At 39.8% G+C, this 16,548-nt stretch overlaps 1 protein-coding gene across 2 annotated transcripts in view; it reads right to left on the bottom strand.

The window, feature by feature from the left end:
* The window catches only part of ALKBH8 (alkB homolog 8, tRNA methyltransferase), a 46,295-nt gene extending 29,747 nt beyond the window's left edge, over positions 1–16,548 (bottom strand). The window contains exons 1-8 of one of the 2 annotated variants that reach the window (XM_027661913.1): positions 16,451–16,479; positions 15,521–15,690; positions 12,994–13,134; positions 10,092–10,332; positions 8,895–9,026; positions 7,924–8,019; positions 6,481–6,585; positions 2,751–2,821 (exon numbers count right to left, since the gene is read on the bottom strand). In XM_027661913.1, the coding sequence (XP_027517714.1) occupies positions 2,751–2,821; positions 6,481–6,585; positions 7,924–8,019; positions 8,895–9,026; positions 10,092–10,332; positions 12,994–13,125 (777 nt within the window). In that variant the 5' untranslated portion in view covers positions 13,126–13,134; positions 15,521–15,690; positions 16,451–16,479. Of the gene's footprint in view, positions 1–2,750; positions 2,822–6,480; positions 6,586–7,923; positions 8,020–8,894; positions 9,027–10,091; positions 10,333–12,993; positions 13,135–15,520; positions 15,691–16,450 lie in introns of both variants that reach the window. The other variant, XM_027661061.1, reaches the window with a different exon arrangement.

Genomic DNA, 16,548 nt, shown 5'->3' with positions numbered 1-16,548 from the left:
CTATGTTTCTGCCTCATTTCATACACACCTAAGAACTTGGATTGCTATAGGTTATCTGATGCAAGACAAATACAGTGTTGTGAAGAATCATGCCCTTATTTTCTTCTCAAGAATTTTTGTTCATATTTAAAATGAACATACATGTCAACAACTATTCCTTTTTCAACATAAATCAGGTTTGCAGAAACAAATCAAACTTACAATAATTCCTCTAGCAAAACAGCACACAGTGCTTTGTTACAGGATAAACTCATTCACCACTGAGGAAAAGACTGAGTCTCAATAATGTGAGTTAGGTTGCAAGGTATCACTGAAGATGCTGGTGGCACAAAGCACAGTTGAAGACATGTCACTGGTGGAGTGCCCTAGGGACTGATACCGGGACTAATACTGTTTAACATCTTCATTAATGACCTGGATGATGGGGCATTTTTATTTTAGTTACTAATTACCACAATCTGCCTAACTCAGATCCTGGAGGGACAAGCATACCAGCAATTGAAAGAAATGCTTTTTCCATGACTTAGTATAGTGAGGCATTCTGCTTCATTTCTTTTTCTCTGAAGTGTCTGGTTAGCCTACTTCCAAAATAGAATGCAGAATCAGTTGGGTTGCAAGGTTATTTCTTTATGGCACGTTTTATACAAAGAAGGAAAAAGACATATGACTTTATGTATAGTTTCCACTAAAATGTAGCCTAGTTTATTCAGGTAGAAAAGAAACCAGTCATCCTACAGAGAGAAGAATAAAGAGAAAAGAAAGACACCAAAGGTTGATATGCAGCTCCAATTATTTATTAACAAGAGTGTGTAAATTTTGTACATGGTAAGCTTTAGTGGGACTACAGAAGGGAGCTTTACTCCTAAAATAGCTGACTCACATATTACTGAAACTGATATTTTCATTTTAAAAGCAGATGAAGAGCGAAGTGCAGAAAAACACATAAAGAAATCATAAAAAGTTTTTAAGTACTAGAAAGGAAAGCCATTAAATTATGCAGCATTTCATGGGCCACTAGCTTGTTTTACTACATCTGTGTTTTGATTGCCTGCACCTGAAAAGTGCATTTATGGCCTATTAGGAAAAGGTCCTGAAACTTGGGAGATACCTAACAGACTGTAATCCAATGCCTATGCCTGAAATATGTAGAAATGGCCCAAGTTTGACTGTCTCAATGGTTGAAATGTACACACTCCAACTTTTTACAGCATCATAATGCTCCAGGCAGTCCACTCTCCGGAAAGGTTTGTATTTTTCACATGATTAAAACCACTCTGAGAGCATCACAAAGGTATGCTGTAATGCAATAATCTAGAAATGCACTGCCTATGGAGTTACATCAATGTAGAAACAGAGTATCTGTGCCAGCCTCAGCCTTCTAAGTGAAACAGAAAGGATTAGAAAGCTTGAGGCTCTGAACTGAGGCAGAATACCAATATAGCTTTTATAAAATAAACTAAATTAACTTTTTTTTTTATTTATAAGTTCAACATAGGAACAGCTGTAAATTGGGGTCATCTACTGTTGCTGTGCTGCTCTGGATGCTCAGCACAGACACGTTAGAAAAATTAAATTTAGGATGGATAAACTGCACAGAAGATTAATTGCAACCCTTCTCCTAGAGAAACTCCATGAAAGAAATGGATGTTCCCATGTGCCACCTAGCACAGAGGTGTTGGCACTGTTAAAGACAACATGGCTGTTGAACTGAGGAGAATGTACTACCTCTGAGACAAGGTTAAGTGCCAAAGCCACATGAGGAAGTTCCCCCAGACTGGGAGATTTCAAAACAAAAGTAGTAAGAACTCTACTGCCACTGTGCAGCTACCACCCTCACAACTAATCCATGATATTCCTACTCTAGACTGGATGCTTTTGTGAATGGTGGATAAATACACCCACAGCCAAACTGAGAGAACTGGCAACACTGACCCCCCATTTTCAAGTGGCAAACAACACAGATGTGCCACTGCCACACATGATACTGAAAAACCTATCCTTCATTAGACTCACGCCTAGTCCCAGGAGCTCCACAATCACTACACAACTTGCAAGAAACTAGTAAGTCGATGCCAAAGATAAGACCAAAGATTCAAAAAGTATCAGTGCTCAGAATATCCATTCATGTTTGTCTCTCTGCCTAAAGAGTAAGATAGAGCGAAGCTGTTGTTTTGTAACAGGAGAATACTACCTGTAAGACAGATACAGATGCTAGTTCAGTGTTCTTCCATTTCCCTTTCCACGCTTTGTCTACATCATCTGCAAACATTGGAGGCTTATGAAATTAGAGCCCTCACCTAGCTCAGTAGGGCTCAGACTTTGACTGGATCTTCTACAAGTCAAACAACTACATTAGCCTACTGTAAATGTACTAAATACAATAATAATGGGAGGCTTACGAAGACCAGAGGGAACAGGGTATCTCGCAGGAAAAATGGAAGTAGAACATAAATAGGAGTGAAACATTTTCTAAGATAAAAACAAAATGAAGGAAGGTCAATGGAGAAATGGATGCTAAGATTTAAAAATAGTGATTTAAAAATCACTGATATCACTGGCAAATCTTCCACTGACAACACTGAACTGCAGTTACTTATTTAATTAGCATATCACATTACCTTACAAACTTGATATTAAACTAGGGTGAATGTGAACAGACACTATGGAAAATCAAATTAACTAGTATTAAACAATGTAAAAATGAAACTTCTCAGTAAAGCATCAAACCACATGCAAACATTAAAGTTTACCTCAGCTCCTAAACTGAGAGAAATTATTTCATCCTCAAAAGTAGAATGTGTATCAATATGAGGAGGAATTCCTGTACAAAAAAAACCCAAAAATATCAGTACAATAATAACAACAACAACAACAACAACAGTAATAGAGTGCTATTTCTGCTAGGAAGCTCTATTTCCATGGATGTCCATATGGAAAACTGGGATGTACGGTTGAACAAACAAAAGTTATCATAAAACAACAGAGTTGCCTTCCAAAAGAATTGAGAGCAATTGTCTGATTTACATGCCCGGATTAGATTGACACAGTTAACCTAAATGTCCTGTATAATCAGTGGAAATATCTAGAAGACAGGTCAGGGCATTTAAAGGCCTCACTCACCTCCTGATGACTCCAAATACTTTCCCTGCTGCAGGAAGTAGCTAAATGATTTTGCTACCCTTATAGGCAGTTTAGCCCTTAGCAATAGCAGTTATGGGACATTTGACAACTTTGGGTTTTAGTTCATCCACAACCATGTATTTCTCCCCCACTCTCTTCACATAGGAGTAATCCCAAATCCCTCTATTTGCTAAGCAAATGGCTGAGTTGAGGAATTAGGACCTACTACCACAAAGGCAGGCACTGTCAGGGTCAAGCCCTGCCTCTGCTTTGCAGTTCCTGGCAGAGCACACATCATTGCTAGGCTAAGCCCTGGGTAGTACATCTGTTGATGTGTGTCTGAGTAAACACACACTGTTAAGAACTGCCAAAAGGACAGTAATTTTTTGATTTTTTTTTTCCTTTCAGATCTTCTAATTGGAAAGAAACTGCCAATTCCTGCAGCTTGTGCTACATATTTTAACATCAAGTATTGAAACAGCAGAGTGTGTGCCACAGCAAAATCTAACCACATGGTGGGGAACGGCAGTCAGCAGTGGCGCAAGGCCAGCAGACAGCTTGGGAGAACTGCAACTACACCTTCCTCTGACTCCATAGCAGGCCCAGACAGATAGAGTGATTTCCTATTTGATCCAAACCAAAACAGTTTTATTTGTTTTTTAAAAACTCTTACCAGTGTCCTCTTTGGACACTAAAGAATTCCTGAGTTGAAAACAGTTTTTTCTAACAGTGTTGGTCAGCTCTATAAAGTATCCTTATTACATGCCAGATTTTACTTTCAGATGTAAATATTCTGAATTCCATACAAGTGTTTTATGAAGTCAGCATTTAATCTGATAGAAAATCAGTGGGACTTGAAAACCGAGGACAGATAAAGTTTGTTAGGCTCATAACTTTGCCTCTATAAAGCACTGAGGCTCTGCCTTCAGATGCACACTGCAGTCTGTGTACTTCACTGTGCAGCAGAACATCAACAGCTCTCTGCATCATTACTCACACAACTCAACTAAGAACACACTGACCTACCTGCCTGCTGTTTATACTCCATATATCCAGCACATAGAAGTAGAGTCACCTAAGCCAGCAGTGTGCCCTTGTGGCCAGGAGGGCCAATAGTATCCTGGGGTGCATCAGGAAGAGTGTGGCCAGCTGGCTGAGGGAGGTGATCCTGCCCCTCTGCTTGGCCCTAGTGAGACCACATCTGGAGTGCTGTGTCCAGTTCTGGGCTCCTCAGTACAAGAAAGACAAGGAGCTACTGGAGAGGGTCCAGTGGAGGACCATAAGGATGATCATGGGACTGGAGCATTTGTCTTATGAGGAGAGACTGCAGGAGCTGGGCCTGGTCAGTTCCAGAGAAGAGAGGACTGAAAGGGGGTCTCATCATTGCATATAAATATATCAAAGGCAGGGTCCAAGAGGATGGTGCCTGACTCTTCTTGGTGGTGCCAGTGACAGGATGAGGAGCAATGGCCATAAACTAAAACACAAGGAGCTTCACTTCAACATGTGGAAGAACTTCTTTACACTGAGGGTGGCAGAGCACTGGAACAGGCTGCTCAGGAAGGTTGAGGAATCTCCCTCTCTGGAGATATTCCTGTGTCACCTGCTCTAGGTCACCCTGCCTTCGCCGGGGGGTTGGACTGGATGACTTCTACACTAATAATTCTGTGAGCATTGAAAAGTATATGGTAACATCCAAGCATAAATCAACAACTTCAAATGTTATTCAGATCCTGAATGGAAAAAGTGTCCTCAAAAAGGAATTCATTTTAATGTGTCTTGTGTGTGGCCCCTATAGCTTAAATACCCAAAGCCATGAGTCGCTTTCTAAAGTTTCAAGTGTGATTTCCAGTGAAAATATGGCTCAGAACAAAAATACTGAAAGCATTAATCTGACTGCACTCTCTGCTCTTTCATATCCTAACAATTTGCGCTTAAGAAAGGATATTTTGCTTTGGGCTTGGTTTTCTGTTTGTTTGTTTTTAAAAAAAAACTGCTTCTATCCCCGACAGAAATCTACAATTCTAAATAGTCTCCTCTGGTGTCCCAGGCAGAAGTACATGACTGTATCAATTTAACAGACTGTCAGATACGCAAACAAATAGGATCAGCTTTTCAGACCCTTGTTGGGCAGACACTATAATAGCTGTCAGACACTAATTCTGAGAGTAAAGCCGTTGTCCTTTCTTCCTAAGGACAAATGAGATATTCAATCTAGAAAGCATGCCAGATATTTCGCCTTGATGACTGAGTTTAGCAAAAAGCACAGCATGTGATTTATTCCCTAGACGTGAGATTAGAAGCATATTTCTCTTCAGATGTCTCCAGTTTGGGAAACGTTACAGAAATACAGTAATTCCTTATTTCTAAGGTAATGGAACACTTCTTGCATCATACTTAAGAGTCCATATATCACATATACTCATTATATCACACTTATTTCCTGGAGACTGTATACACATTACAGGGAGAAAGATAAGTTTGGAGCGAAAAAATGCACTTGACTAAACAAAATATGACTATTCCCGTAACTTTTTATTTTCATGTCATGGGCCTGGACCCTGAAGCACCATCATTTTCTTTAACAGTGGTATCAAAAACTTCACTTCTAAAAACGAGCTTCCAGGTTCAGAAACCAGTATTAAGACTTTAGTTTTGATTCAAAGCATCTCTGGTCACGGAGGAAACACACTAAGCAGGCGGTTAAATCCTGTCCCTCCACCATGTCACATTTAGATGCTATACTCCTTCTGACTTTCAGTGAAATTGTACTGGTTTGGCTGGGATGGAGTTCATCTGCTCCACAGTTGCCTGTATGGTGCTATGTTTTGGATTTGTGATGAAAACAGTGTAGATAATATGTGGATGTTCTAGCTAGTTCTGAGGAATGCTTACACAGCATAAAGGTCCTTTATGGTTCTTACACTTCGCTGCCAGCAAGTCGGCTCGGGGGGCCACAAGAAGTTGGGAGGGGGCACAGCTGGGACAACCGACCCAAACTAAACAAAGGAATATTCCATATGACCATGTGACACGGTGATCAACAATAAAACTACAGTGAAGTTTACCAGGGATGTCACTACGCAGGGACTGGCTGGGCATTGACTGGCTGGTAGTGAGTAACTGTTTGGGCTTTTTTTGCATCACTTGTTTTTCTTTTTGTTTTATTTCAGTTTTTTTAACTTACTAAACTGTCTTGCTCTCAACCCATGAGTATTCACCCTTTTATCTTTCCAATTTTCTCCTCTATCTCAGTCAGGGGGAGTGAGCAAGTGGCTATGTGGTGCTTAGTTACCTACCTTACATTGTGGTTTAAACCTGGTAAAGAACTCAAAATTTTGGAAAGACAAATAAACTTACCTTGTCCAGGTTCATATTGATTTACAGTCAGTTGATCAGGTTTATGTTTGATATATCCCTGCTTTAAGCACTTCTCCAAGAATAGGTTGCAAATTTCAGGAAGACCTGGTTATACAAACAGAACTGTAAGCAAAACAGGATAGTTTTTACATTTTTATCCTTTCTTTTTACAATAAATATAACTGTAAAAGTACACAGAAACAGCTTTATATACATGTAAGTCCACTTGAATAATGATTACTAACATACATGTCAGAACTGGGGGTCTAATGTCCAAGTCCAATGTATTTAAAAGATCTCAAAATTAGAAAGGCCACTTCTCCAAGGTTCCTTACAATTAGAAATTCCAGTATCTCTACACATAAATAAAAGTACATTAAATCAGAGGTAAAGTTTTCACCAATTACAGTAAAAAAATTTCAGTCAAGAAGCAAAATTATTATGCAGAGAGTCAGAAGTTGTGCAGAGAGCTCTAAAAAAATTACTTCCTGAAAATTTGTTACTGAATTACATTGAATATGACCAAAAAACTCTGCTCAAGATAAGCTGATCTTGAAACAGGAAGGAAAGTTATAGTCCTTCAGTGAAGCTTTGGTTTCCTATTTTACCCAAGGACTTAACTGAAAAAGTCTGTTGCAGGTAACACCCACAAATGTTACTAACAGTCCTCCCATGAATCTACTGATTTTTATTTTTAGTTGTTTTCATGCAAGAAGTGTGTATGCTTTTCTCACACGTAAAATAGTCCAGCTGCAAGACTAGAAAACAATTCAAATACCAATGCTCTTATGATGGTACAGCTTCACTGTTAAAACCTAAATATAATCAGAATCTTTCAGCTAGATGCTACATCCATCCCAGTACATATGCATCACCTTAAACATGTTCAAGTTTTACAGGAATTTAACTCCCCTATTTTACTATTTTTAAATCTAAGACTGTAAGATGACTCACTTGCTTTGCTCTGACTCACAGCTTTCAACTCCAAACAAGAGTTACTAAAACCTTTTCAAAATTTCTTTCAGTCCAAAGGAAATTTTATTTTGGTATGCATCCAGCAAGCTTCAAGCTAATCGAGATAAATATATACAGCAATATACGTCACATCCCCCAAACAAATTAATATGCAATTTGTAACACATAATTGTTTCATGAAACAAAAAGCTAAAAAAGAATGACAATTACACTCCTAAAAGCCTTACTTGACTGGACCTCAACAAAGGGCAGCAACCTCTGGCTCCAAGCGATTGGAAAACAAGCTTAAAGCACTCACAATAATTTGGAATGGATCTCATTCAAAAGCACTGTTTGATGCGTACTTAAGATACAGTGAAGGCTGTCCAACTAGAATCTCACATCCATACCTCAGTGAGGCTTAAAGGTTTCACATAATGGTTCAAACATCAGTGCAAAATAAGTATGATTTAATAGGGAAGTTCTCACCTCCAGGTAAAGGTTTGTCTTTATCAACATTGTTGTTATCATAGCGAAACTCATATCCAAAATGTTTTACTCTTCTATGCTTTAAATTCTTCTGCGCTGTAAAAACACACAAGTTAAAAGTAAGATTAGACTACACAAAACAGTACAGGCAATTTGCTATGCTTCCCTATTTCTGTTAAGCCTAAACATTCTTCAATTAGCAGTCAAAACAATATATGTCACCCTTGTCCTTCATGGTACACACTTCTGCCCTATTATCTCTTGTATTTCATCAAGCATCACATTCACTGTTGTTTCGAGCCAAATGGATGGTGGGTTTGTATATGCAAGAAGTAGAGAGTACCAATTTTCTTGAGCCATGCTTAATCCATCTTTTTTCTTGTCCTGATCTCTGAACTCACTTACTTGATGAATATCCTATGGATATTTATACAAGACCAAGATCCTTCATATTCATCAATCACCACTTTACATGTTACCTAAGGTCAATATAACCCCTTGCATTGCTCCAAGGAACAAAATTTACCCTGAAACTTTGAAGCAAACGCCAAGAATTCATTTATTAAGGGATTTAACTCCACAGAACTCAAGTAAAAGCAAAAAAAGCATCCAGAATATGTGTCTCACTGAATTATTTTTTATTTAAAAGAACACACAGCTCCTCGGTCGGCCATCAAATTACAAGGGGAACCTCCACAGAACTGTCTTATGCTTGGCACAACACATAAAAAAAGACTTTAGTTAGTTTTGGATGCAGGTATGTTAATCAAGTAAATCCACTCTAGAACATCAATTCAGACCACTTGCCCCAAGGAGTCTATCACTTGCAGTATAAGACCCAATTTCTAAAATAGGAAGAACAAGTACACAATCATTTCAGACAACACATTTACCAAGACGCAGACTTCTTGTAAACTGAAACTGCAGGAAAAAACAGCATAAAAGATCTGGATTCCTATAGTTGTACCCACCACTTTGAGTATCTTCATCTCCTATCCACTTGATATTTTCCAACATCCTGCTTTCCTCCTCTGGAGAAATAATCTTTTCAATTACCATTAAGCCTGGAGGCAAGCTCGCAGGAACAGCATTTTGCAAGGAAACTAGGGTGTATGAAAAAAAAGAGAATACTGTCACTGTTTAGAGAAAATAAAACCATGTGTTCCCTGAAGGGATATTTATTTTGTATGAGAATATAGTACAGCTGTAGAAATATTTACTTTAACGACACAATATAGCCCTCATTGTGGTCTTATTTGGAAAAGGAATGATCCCTTTTTGTCATGATAACACAGGGTAAGGCTCAAGTTTTGCATCATGCAAAGCACTTCCTAAAAATTTTACTGCATAAGACCAACAAGACTCCACACTATCCAAACACAAAACCACTTGTGATTTTCCTGTCAAAATAATGGTAAGCAGAATTTCCCAGTCACTTCAAGGTTCTACCTGAATTTCATTTTAATTTTGTAGAACTTTGATGATGTATCATATCAGCAGATTGCTTCTGTAGACAGAGAATACTCTGTAATCAAATATGCACAAATATGGAGTAGCACAATGCAATCCCTAGGGGAACACAAGCGTTGATGATGTAGGGATGTTCAGTTTGCTATCCTAATAGCTAAAAATCTATTCACTGTCAGAATGTACAGACCAACACCAGGAACCCCTTTCCCTAGACATTTTAAAAGCTCATAGAAAGAGCAACAGTTCTTACAGTAAATAGCTTATAATCAGCCAAAAAAAAACCCCACAACTTGGGGGAAATGGGAAAAAAAGCCATAAAATTTATTGTGCATATTTTTCTTCTTGGAGTTGAGATACAAATTGCAAGACTAAGGTCACACAAGAAATCCAATGAACTGTTCAGAGATCTCCAGGCTCCTTAACTGCAAAACATTCACATGCAGTACTGAATGGTCAGAAAATTACTTAAATTTTTTTTTTTTGCCTCCAAGTAAAGGAGTTCAAATTATAGTATCCTATCATGAAATACAAGGAGCAAAGATTATTTTATGTCCTGAATCTTAGATTCTAGCTTTCATTCTCTGTGTCTACTTACAAAAACTAGTGGGTTTTTAGCTATATTTAGAACCCAGGAAGTAAATGCAAAGGAAAGCAATATGCAGGAAGTTAGATATACAGGAGAGCAGAAAAAACTATACCTTTTTCCACAAAATTAATATATAGAACAATGTTTTGGCCACAGTCTTCCAATGTTACTTCTTTTCCATTAAGGGCATCAAAGGCTTTCTTGGCTTCTTCTGTTGTCTCATATTTGACAAATGAATATGGTTTATTCGGTGGCATTAAGAGTGTTTCCACCTCTCCATATTCTTCTACTATCCTGAGCAGTTGGTTTCTACTCATCCCATTACCAAGACCAGCATTGGCAATAACCAGGTTCTAATTGAAAAGGAATTTTTAAAAAATTAAGAATTAGTGATTACTCTCGGTTCCTTTAAAACTAACACTCTACCAAGAGAGCAGCACCATAAAGAAAAATTAAGCCCATGAGCACTCTTTTTTGTAGTCCACATGGGATATTTACATTTCCATGACCTTGGTATGTGGCTCAGGCAACCTCTACTCGCCTAGCACACATTCTGGCAGAAAGGTTTGCAAGTTCTATCAGAAATACCCCCTCAGTTAATACATGCTTTGAATCAGCACACGTGCATCAAGTGTACTGCAGGCAAACAGTGACACTGGCACACACAACTTTGGAGGTATCTAAAACACAAAATTTTTCCAAAGACCTGTTAGCACTAACAAAAACAGATGGAAAATCCTTTAAAGACTGATTCCTTTTTTAAGACAGGTTTTCTCATCTTTGCCAAGAAGTCTCTCCAAGCATACAGATTGATATTCCCAGTCCCACCATAAGTCCTTCATACATCAGGTTCACCAAAAATAAGCAGCAACCTCTAGAAACATAGCATCTAGTTCTGCCCCAGCATTTTTATCTGAAAATTCTCTCTCTTGTTTTATAAACAGAAGGGATTTACGTCCTATCCTTAGCTAACACAGGCTACTTAAAGCATAATGCCTAATTGCTTAATTCTATGCTTTCATAGTGATTTATGTCCAAAACTACCATGGAACACCCAGTTTGTGAGGACTGTTGCTGGCTTGCCAAATATTAGAAGAAACAACAAAATAGCACTATTATTCAAGAAATATCTTTTGAAAATACATAGGCAGGCCTTTTCAAAATAAATAAACAAGTTCTTTTGACATCTGCATATCTACAAGCCATAACTGGATGCTCAATCTAATCATAGTGGTTGAAAGAAGTTTAAGACCCTTTTCAAGGGTAAATGTGACTCCAAACTGCCAGCAACAAATTGCTCAGATTAACTCCATGTAATACCTTTCCAGAAAGATTTCAGACAATCTTTTCCTTAAAAGTCTATAAATGTTCTATGACCTTTTCTGAAGGCAGCTGGGAAAGTGTTCAACTGTTTCAAATGACAGCATTTCACTTCTCTAAAAAACCACAAAACGAGGTTTAGCACTGAAGAGAAGGATTATTCAAAAAAAAAGTCATACAGTGAGTGCTGCTGTATTGCCCGTTGCAATGGCTCTGTTAACATCTGTTCCAAGCACTGCATCAGGCTGTCCATTACTGATCACCTTTTTCAAAGTTCACCTCATTATTAATTATTGTTGTTTTCTAGAATGTTATTAATGGAGAGGCCTACGTATGTGAAGGACATGCAGAGGCTCAAACCAGTGCTTTCACTTCATCTACACAGACCTACACTATGCAACAGCTGCAGCACATGCAGCAACTGATCATGTTCTTCTGACTGAGCAATCTGGAGATAATCAGAATTTTGCACAAAGCCTGAAATAATTTTCTGCATTCTTGACACAAATTTATCACTAGCACTATGATTTTGTTTCATATATCACTTATTCAAATGTTCTGCCACCAATAAGGATCTTCCTGGACCACAAAACTTCTCTTTGGATAGATTTGGATAATTTGGTACCTTGGACAGTTTGAAGGGGAACAAGTCCCAAATTACAGACCCATTTCCAAGCAACACTAGAAAAACACAGTCTTTCTTCCAAAAAGTTTACAATATATACAAGATTCCTGAGTCATTTTAACATCTGTCCATGTAGTGTGAAATCCAAGTAAAGACTAAATCAAACTTTGTTACAAAAATGTATAAAAATCTAACTGATGTTTCCACATATGAATGGGAAGAATTTGCAGGATCAGGATGAACAAGGACAGAGTAAATGATACTCCTCTACAGCGTTTCAAGCCGTTAGTATCCCTCCACAAATAACAGAGGGAAATTAGAAATTCTCTAACTTCTTCACTCTCTGTCTGCAAGTTTCTGTCATCTTTCCCTACACCAGTATCTGTGAAGTCACCTGATCTGCTATAACTCTATTGTGGGAGAAAATCAAAAAGCTGAGTAGTTTTCTGTTAGGTTAGGGAATAAAGTGGCTCATGATAAAGTTCATTAAGCATCACAAGAAAGCAGAATTCCTTCCTATCTTGTTCCCTTTTGTGCAAGGAAAGAGAAAGCTGTCCCCATTTCAACAGCAGTATGTCAGTCAATCAGTGCAAATCCCACAGAACCACAGTCTTAATTTATCTAGGTGAAGAAAATAAAGTGGAGAAGATTTCTAAAATAGATATATTTTTAATGGGAAGTTTAGATGAGACAAATTACACTTGATAAAAAAAAAAGTACAGAGGCAAGAAAGATACACAAGTTAAAAGCCTGAGGGAAAAAAAAATCACAGAGAAAGAGAAGAAAAGTTTATCTACTTCAATAACATTTCCCATGCTTCCTCCTTCTCCTCAACCCAAGGAACTACTGTTTCAGGTTAAAAAACCTCTTATCCAAAGCCCATCAAAGTCTCTCCGCGGACACTGAACTGCTGAAGTACAGTTCTGCTTTGAAATCAAAGATGCACAGAAAACCCTCAGTCTCAGGAAGTGCATTTTGGAGAACAGCATTTTAAACAAGGCATACATGAGAACAGAACAGAGATAAGCAGCATTTTTACACTACCATCAAAATCACAACTACCAGTCACCTGTGTGGCATGGGAGATGCACTCAATGCCTTCATGTCTCATCAATGTATGCTGAGCTCTGACCTGTTTCCTCAATACCTTCTTCTTCATTTTATGGACTTTCAGATGATCTCTGCTGGTTTTAGCTTCCATGCTGGTGATCTGAAAAGCAGAAGTAACAAGACATAGTAAGTGTCCTGCTTGAAAAATTAAGTACTTCAGTGTGCTCTAGAGTCTCCTGTGTCATCTCTACGACAGTAAAAGGAGTTCAGATAATTCCAGATTTTATAAATTATTTGGGGCTGACAAAACTAAGCCTGCAAAGTACGCTCTTCCTTAGTCAATTGAAGAGTTTTTCCCCGTCTCTGAAGTTCTGCTATTAAACTCTGCTTTATTAAGAGGATCTCTCCCAAAAATAAAGCCTTAAAAAGACTGTCATGATGTTTGATTTTATTTTCCAATTTTTCTCTTCCTCCTCACTCCTTTATTCACAATATCACTACAACCATTTGTGGGTTTTAACCTGTCTGCCTCTCCTGTTTTCACACAGTAGTTTCAACTTATTTCCTTCTCTCTACAGTCTCTCCAGAGTACAACATGAGAAAAAAGATATGTGTGAAACTGCCATGAGATTTGTATTAGTATTTGCTGCAACTTTGCATTGAATGAATTAGCAAAATTTTTCTTTTAAACAAACACCAGTATGCTAGTAAAATTGTTATAAAACATTAAAGTGTTGCATAGGAGCTGTGACTACGTATTCCCTGTGATTGCTGTAGCATCACCATCATCAACCTGCACAACTATTAACTGCACTGAAAGAGAAAAATCTTTAAGGGAATCAGAATGACAAAAGCACTCTGTGGAAATAACAGATTCTAGTTCTCCAAACAGGAGCAGAATAAATGCTGCCAAAAAAGACTCAGTCTTTTGCCACTCCTTTCCATTTGTTGGTTCCTCCTTCCACTGTTCTTCTTCCACTCCCAAACCCAATTTTACAGTGGTCTCAAATGAATTAAAACACTGTCAAGTCACTGGCATGGTAGGCTCCAACAATTCTATCCTGATATGGTTTCGGAGGCCTGCTGTCAAGTTTGAGACAGCACATGCATGGCCATAACAGGTTTGAACCCTGACCTCCTGGCATTGTTAAAGTTTCACACATATTTGACCACATAAAGATCACATTTATCTCTGAGTCTGACAAAAAATAAACTAATAAATTACTCAGCACCAAGATCCATCCTACCACCATTAGATACCTGACAGTTCCTAAGCTTTCTTACTCAGAGTGAATTCAAGCACAGCCGTGCTAACATGCAGTGGAGGCAAAACATATGAGAAGAAAATCTCACAAGTGACAAAACTCGGAAAGGGCAGAGTTTCAGAAAAAGGAGGAGACTACTGAAATCATTATTTCATGTGACTTCAGAAATATGAAGTGTAGAGGCTGAAAAGATCAATGGGTTATAGAATCAATCTTCATTTCTGTAAAATTATTTTTATTACAGATTTGATAGCAAATGTCTCCCATTTCCCTTCAAAGCAACAGTGCTCACTAAGGGTTTTTTGCTGATTTTATACTCTGATTAATGCTTTGGAACCAGGCAAATCTGGTTCAGATGGAAAAGTGTGGAGGAGACTATGCACATCACTCATACCAGTCAGACCACTGTCATGAAGCTCCTGCAGAACAGACTCAGCCAGAACACAAGGATTTCAAACTAAAAGGCTCAGGTCTTTCTCATAACATCTACTGGAAAACTTCATCTGATCTCTGGGGGAAGCAGTTCTGAAGTTTAGTCAGGCCTTTAGTCAGGTCCTCAAACTCCCACATTCTCCAGGCAAAAGGAGAGAAGTCATTGCCACAATATTTAACAAACTAGCAGAAAAACTGAAGCTGAAAGACTACTTCCTCATAACCTCTGAACTAAACAGCGGAACAAGGGACGGATGAGATGTGATTCAGCTGCCTAAACAGCACATAACACTGGCAGAGATGCCCTGCTCCACAATGCCCGTCCTTTCAGCTGCTGCTCAAGAAGCCGAAGACCTTCTTAACGTGCAGAGTCACCCTTGCCAGTATTGCCTCCAGCCCCTGAAGGCATCTCAAACAGTATTACCTGCATGGCTGAGACAGCAGAAGCTTCTCAGACAGCCTCAGCTTGGTCTCTGAACTGGGTCTAAATTCTCTGCCTTGTCTGTTGCATCATTACCCGAGGCTCAATTCTGCAGGCACAGAAACCAACAGTTTGCCTTGATTTCCGAGTAAAGGAATCACACTAAACTGCATGGAAGTGAGAAACTCATCTGGTAGGATCTCACACCTGTTTTACAAAGGCCAACAAAACTACAGAAGAAAAAGGGATAATCCACTGCTGCATGTATTACTCTTATCACCCCCTTTCACAAGTATTTTAAAAAAGTAGCTCCTGAAAATACACTGAAAGAGTTTGCCCTTGGAATGCGAGCTCAGGTTACAGCAGGTCACACAAATGGCCTGAAACTACTATAAAGGTAAACGTAAAGCTTTAGGCAGTGCGGGAACCTTATCTGCTGCAGAAGCCGTTTCTGAAAAGAAAAATGCTGGTGTCTGGGTGGAGCTGAGCGGCGGCCGTCGGCAGAGGGAGCGCCACGATCAGGGATAAGTTTGGGTTTATTACTCAGTTTTGGCTTGTTTTTGTGCCGTGGACACATCAACATAAACGTATACGGATGCTGCATACACATAGGCATCAAAATTCGCGAGGAAAAAAAAAACCAAAACAACAAAACAAAACCAAAAAACAACGAAATTCAGCAGCCCCGATGGGGAGTTTTAAGAGCTCCAACACGGGCCAAATACACCTGAAGGCGCTAGCACATTCCCGCGGCTTATCCCACCCCACCTGTGCCACGGACAGCCGGCACACAAACCTCCCACCGACAGCCCACAAACCCGAGGGCCCTGGGCACTCGTACAAACAACAACGATAATCGAATAACTACAGGAACGTGTCACAGAATCACAGAATGTTAAAGGCTTGGAAGGGGCCTTAAAGATCATCTAGTCCCAACACCCCCTTGTCATGGGCAGGGGCACCTCCCACTAGGCCAGGCTGTTCAAGGCCTTATCCAGCCTGGCTTTGAACACTTCCAGGGATGGGGCATCCACAACTTCTCTGGGCAATCTGTTCCAGTGCCTCAGCACCCTCACAGCAGTGTCCGTGCTGCTCTGCCCTGAGTAAACACGCGGTGGGGCTGTAAAAGCTGCAATGCAGACGCGGGGGCTGACTTGGCCTTATCCCCCTTACACCACCTCGTCCAGACGGGGTCAGAGAGAGAGAGTTGGGGCCGGGCCGCCGCGGGCTCAGCTCCCTGCACAGGGCGGTACAGCGGGGAAGGGAGCCCGCGGCAGAGGCCGCCCCCGCGGTGCCCCGCTGCTCGCCGTCCCCAGCCGGAGCAGAACGCGGCGGCCCCGACCTCGCGGTCGCGTTACCTGGCTGCAGGCGGCCATGTCGGGGCGGGCAGCCCGGCCGGCACCGCCCCCCCAACGCCGTCATGGCACCGCCCCGCCCCCGGCGGGCGGGTTCGCAC

This window comes from Corapipo altera, unplaced genomic scaffold, assembly GCF_003945725.1.
Source record: "Corapipo altera isolate COAL_440 unplaced genomic scaffold, ASM394572v1 0, whole genome shotgun sequence".
Taxonomy (NCBI): Eukaryota; Metazoa; Chordata; class Aves; order Passeriformes; family Pipridae; genus Corapipo; species Corapipo altera.
The sequence above is the reverse complement of the archived record's forward strand: the minus strand, read 5'-3'. Positions and strand labels throughout refer to the sequence as shown.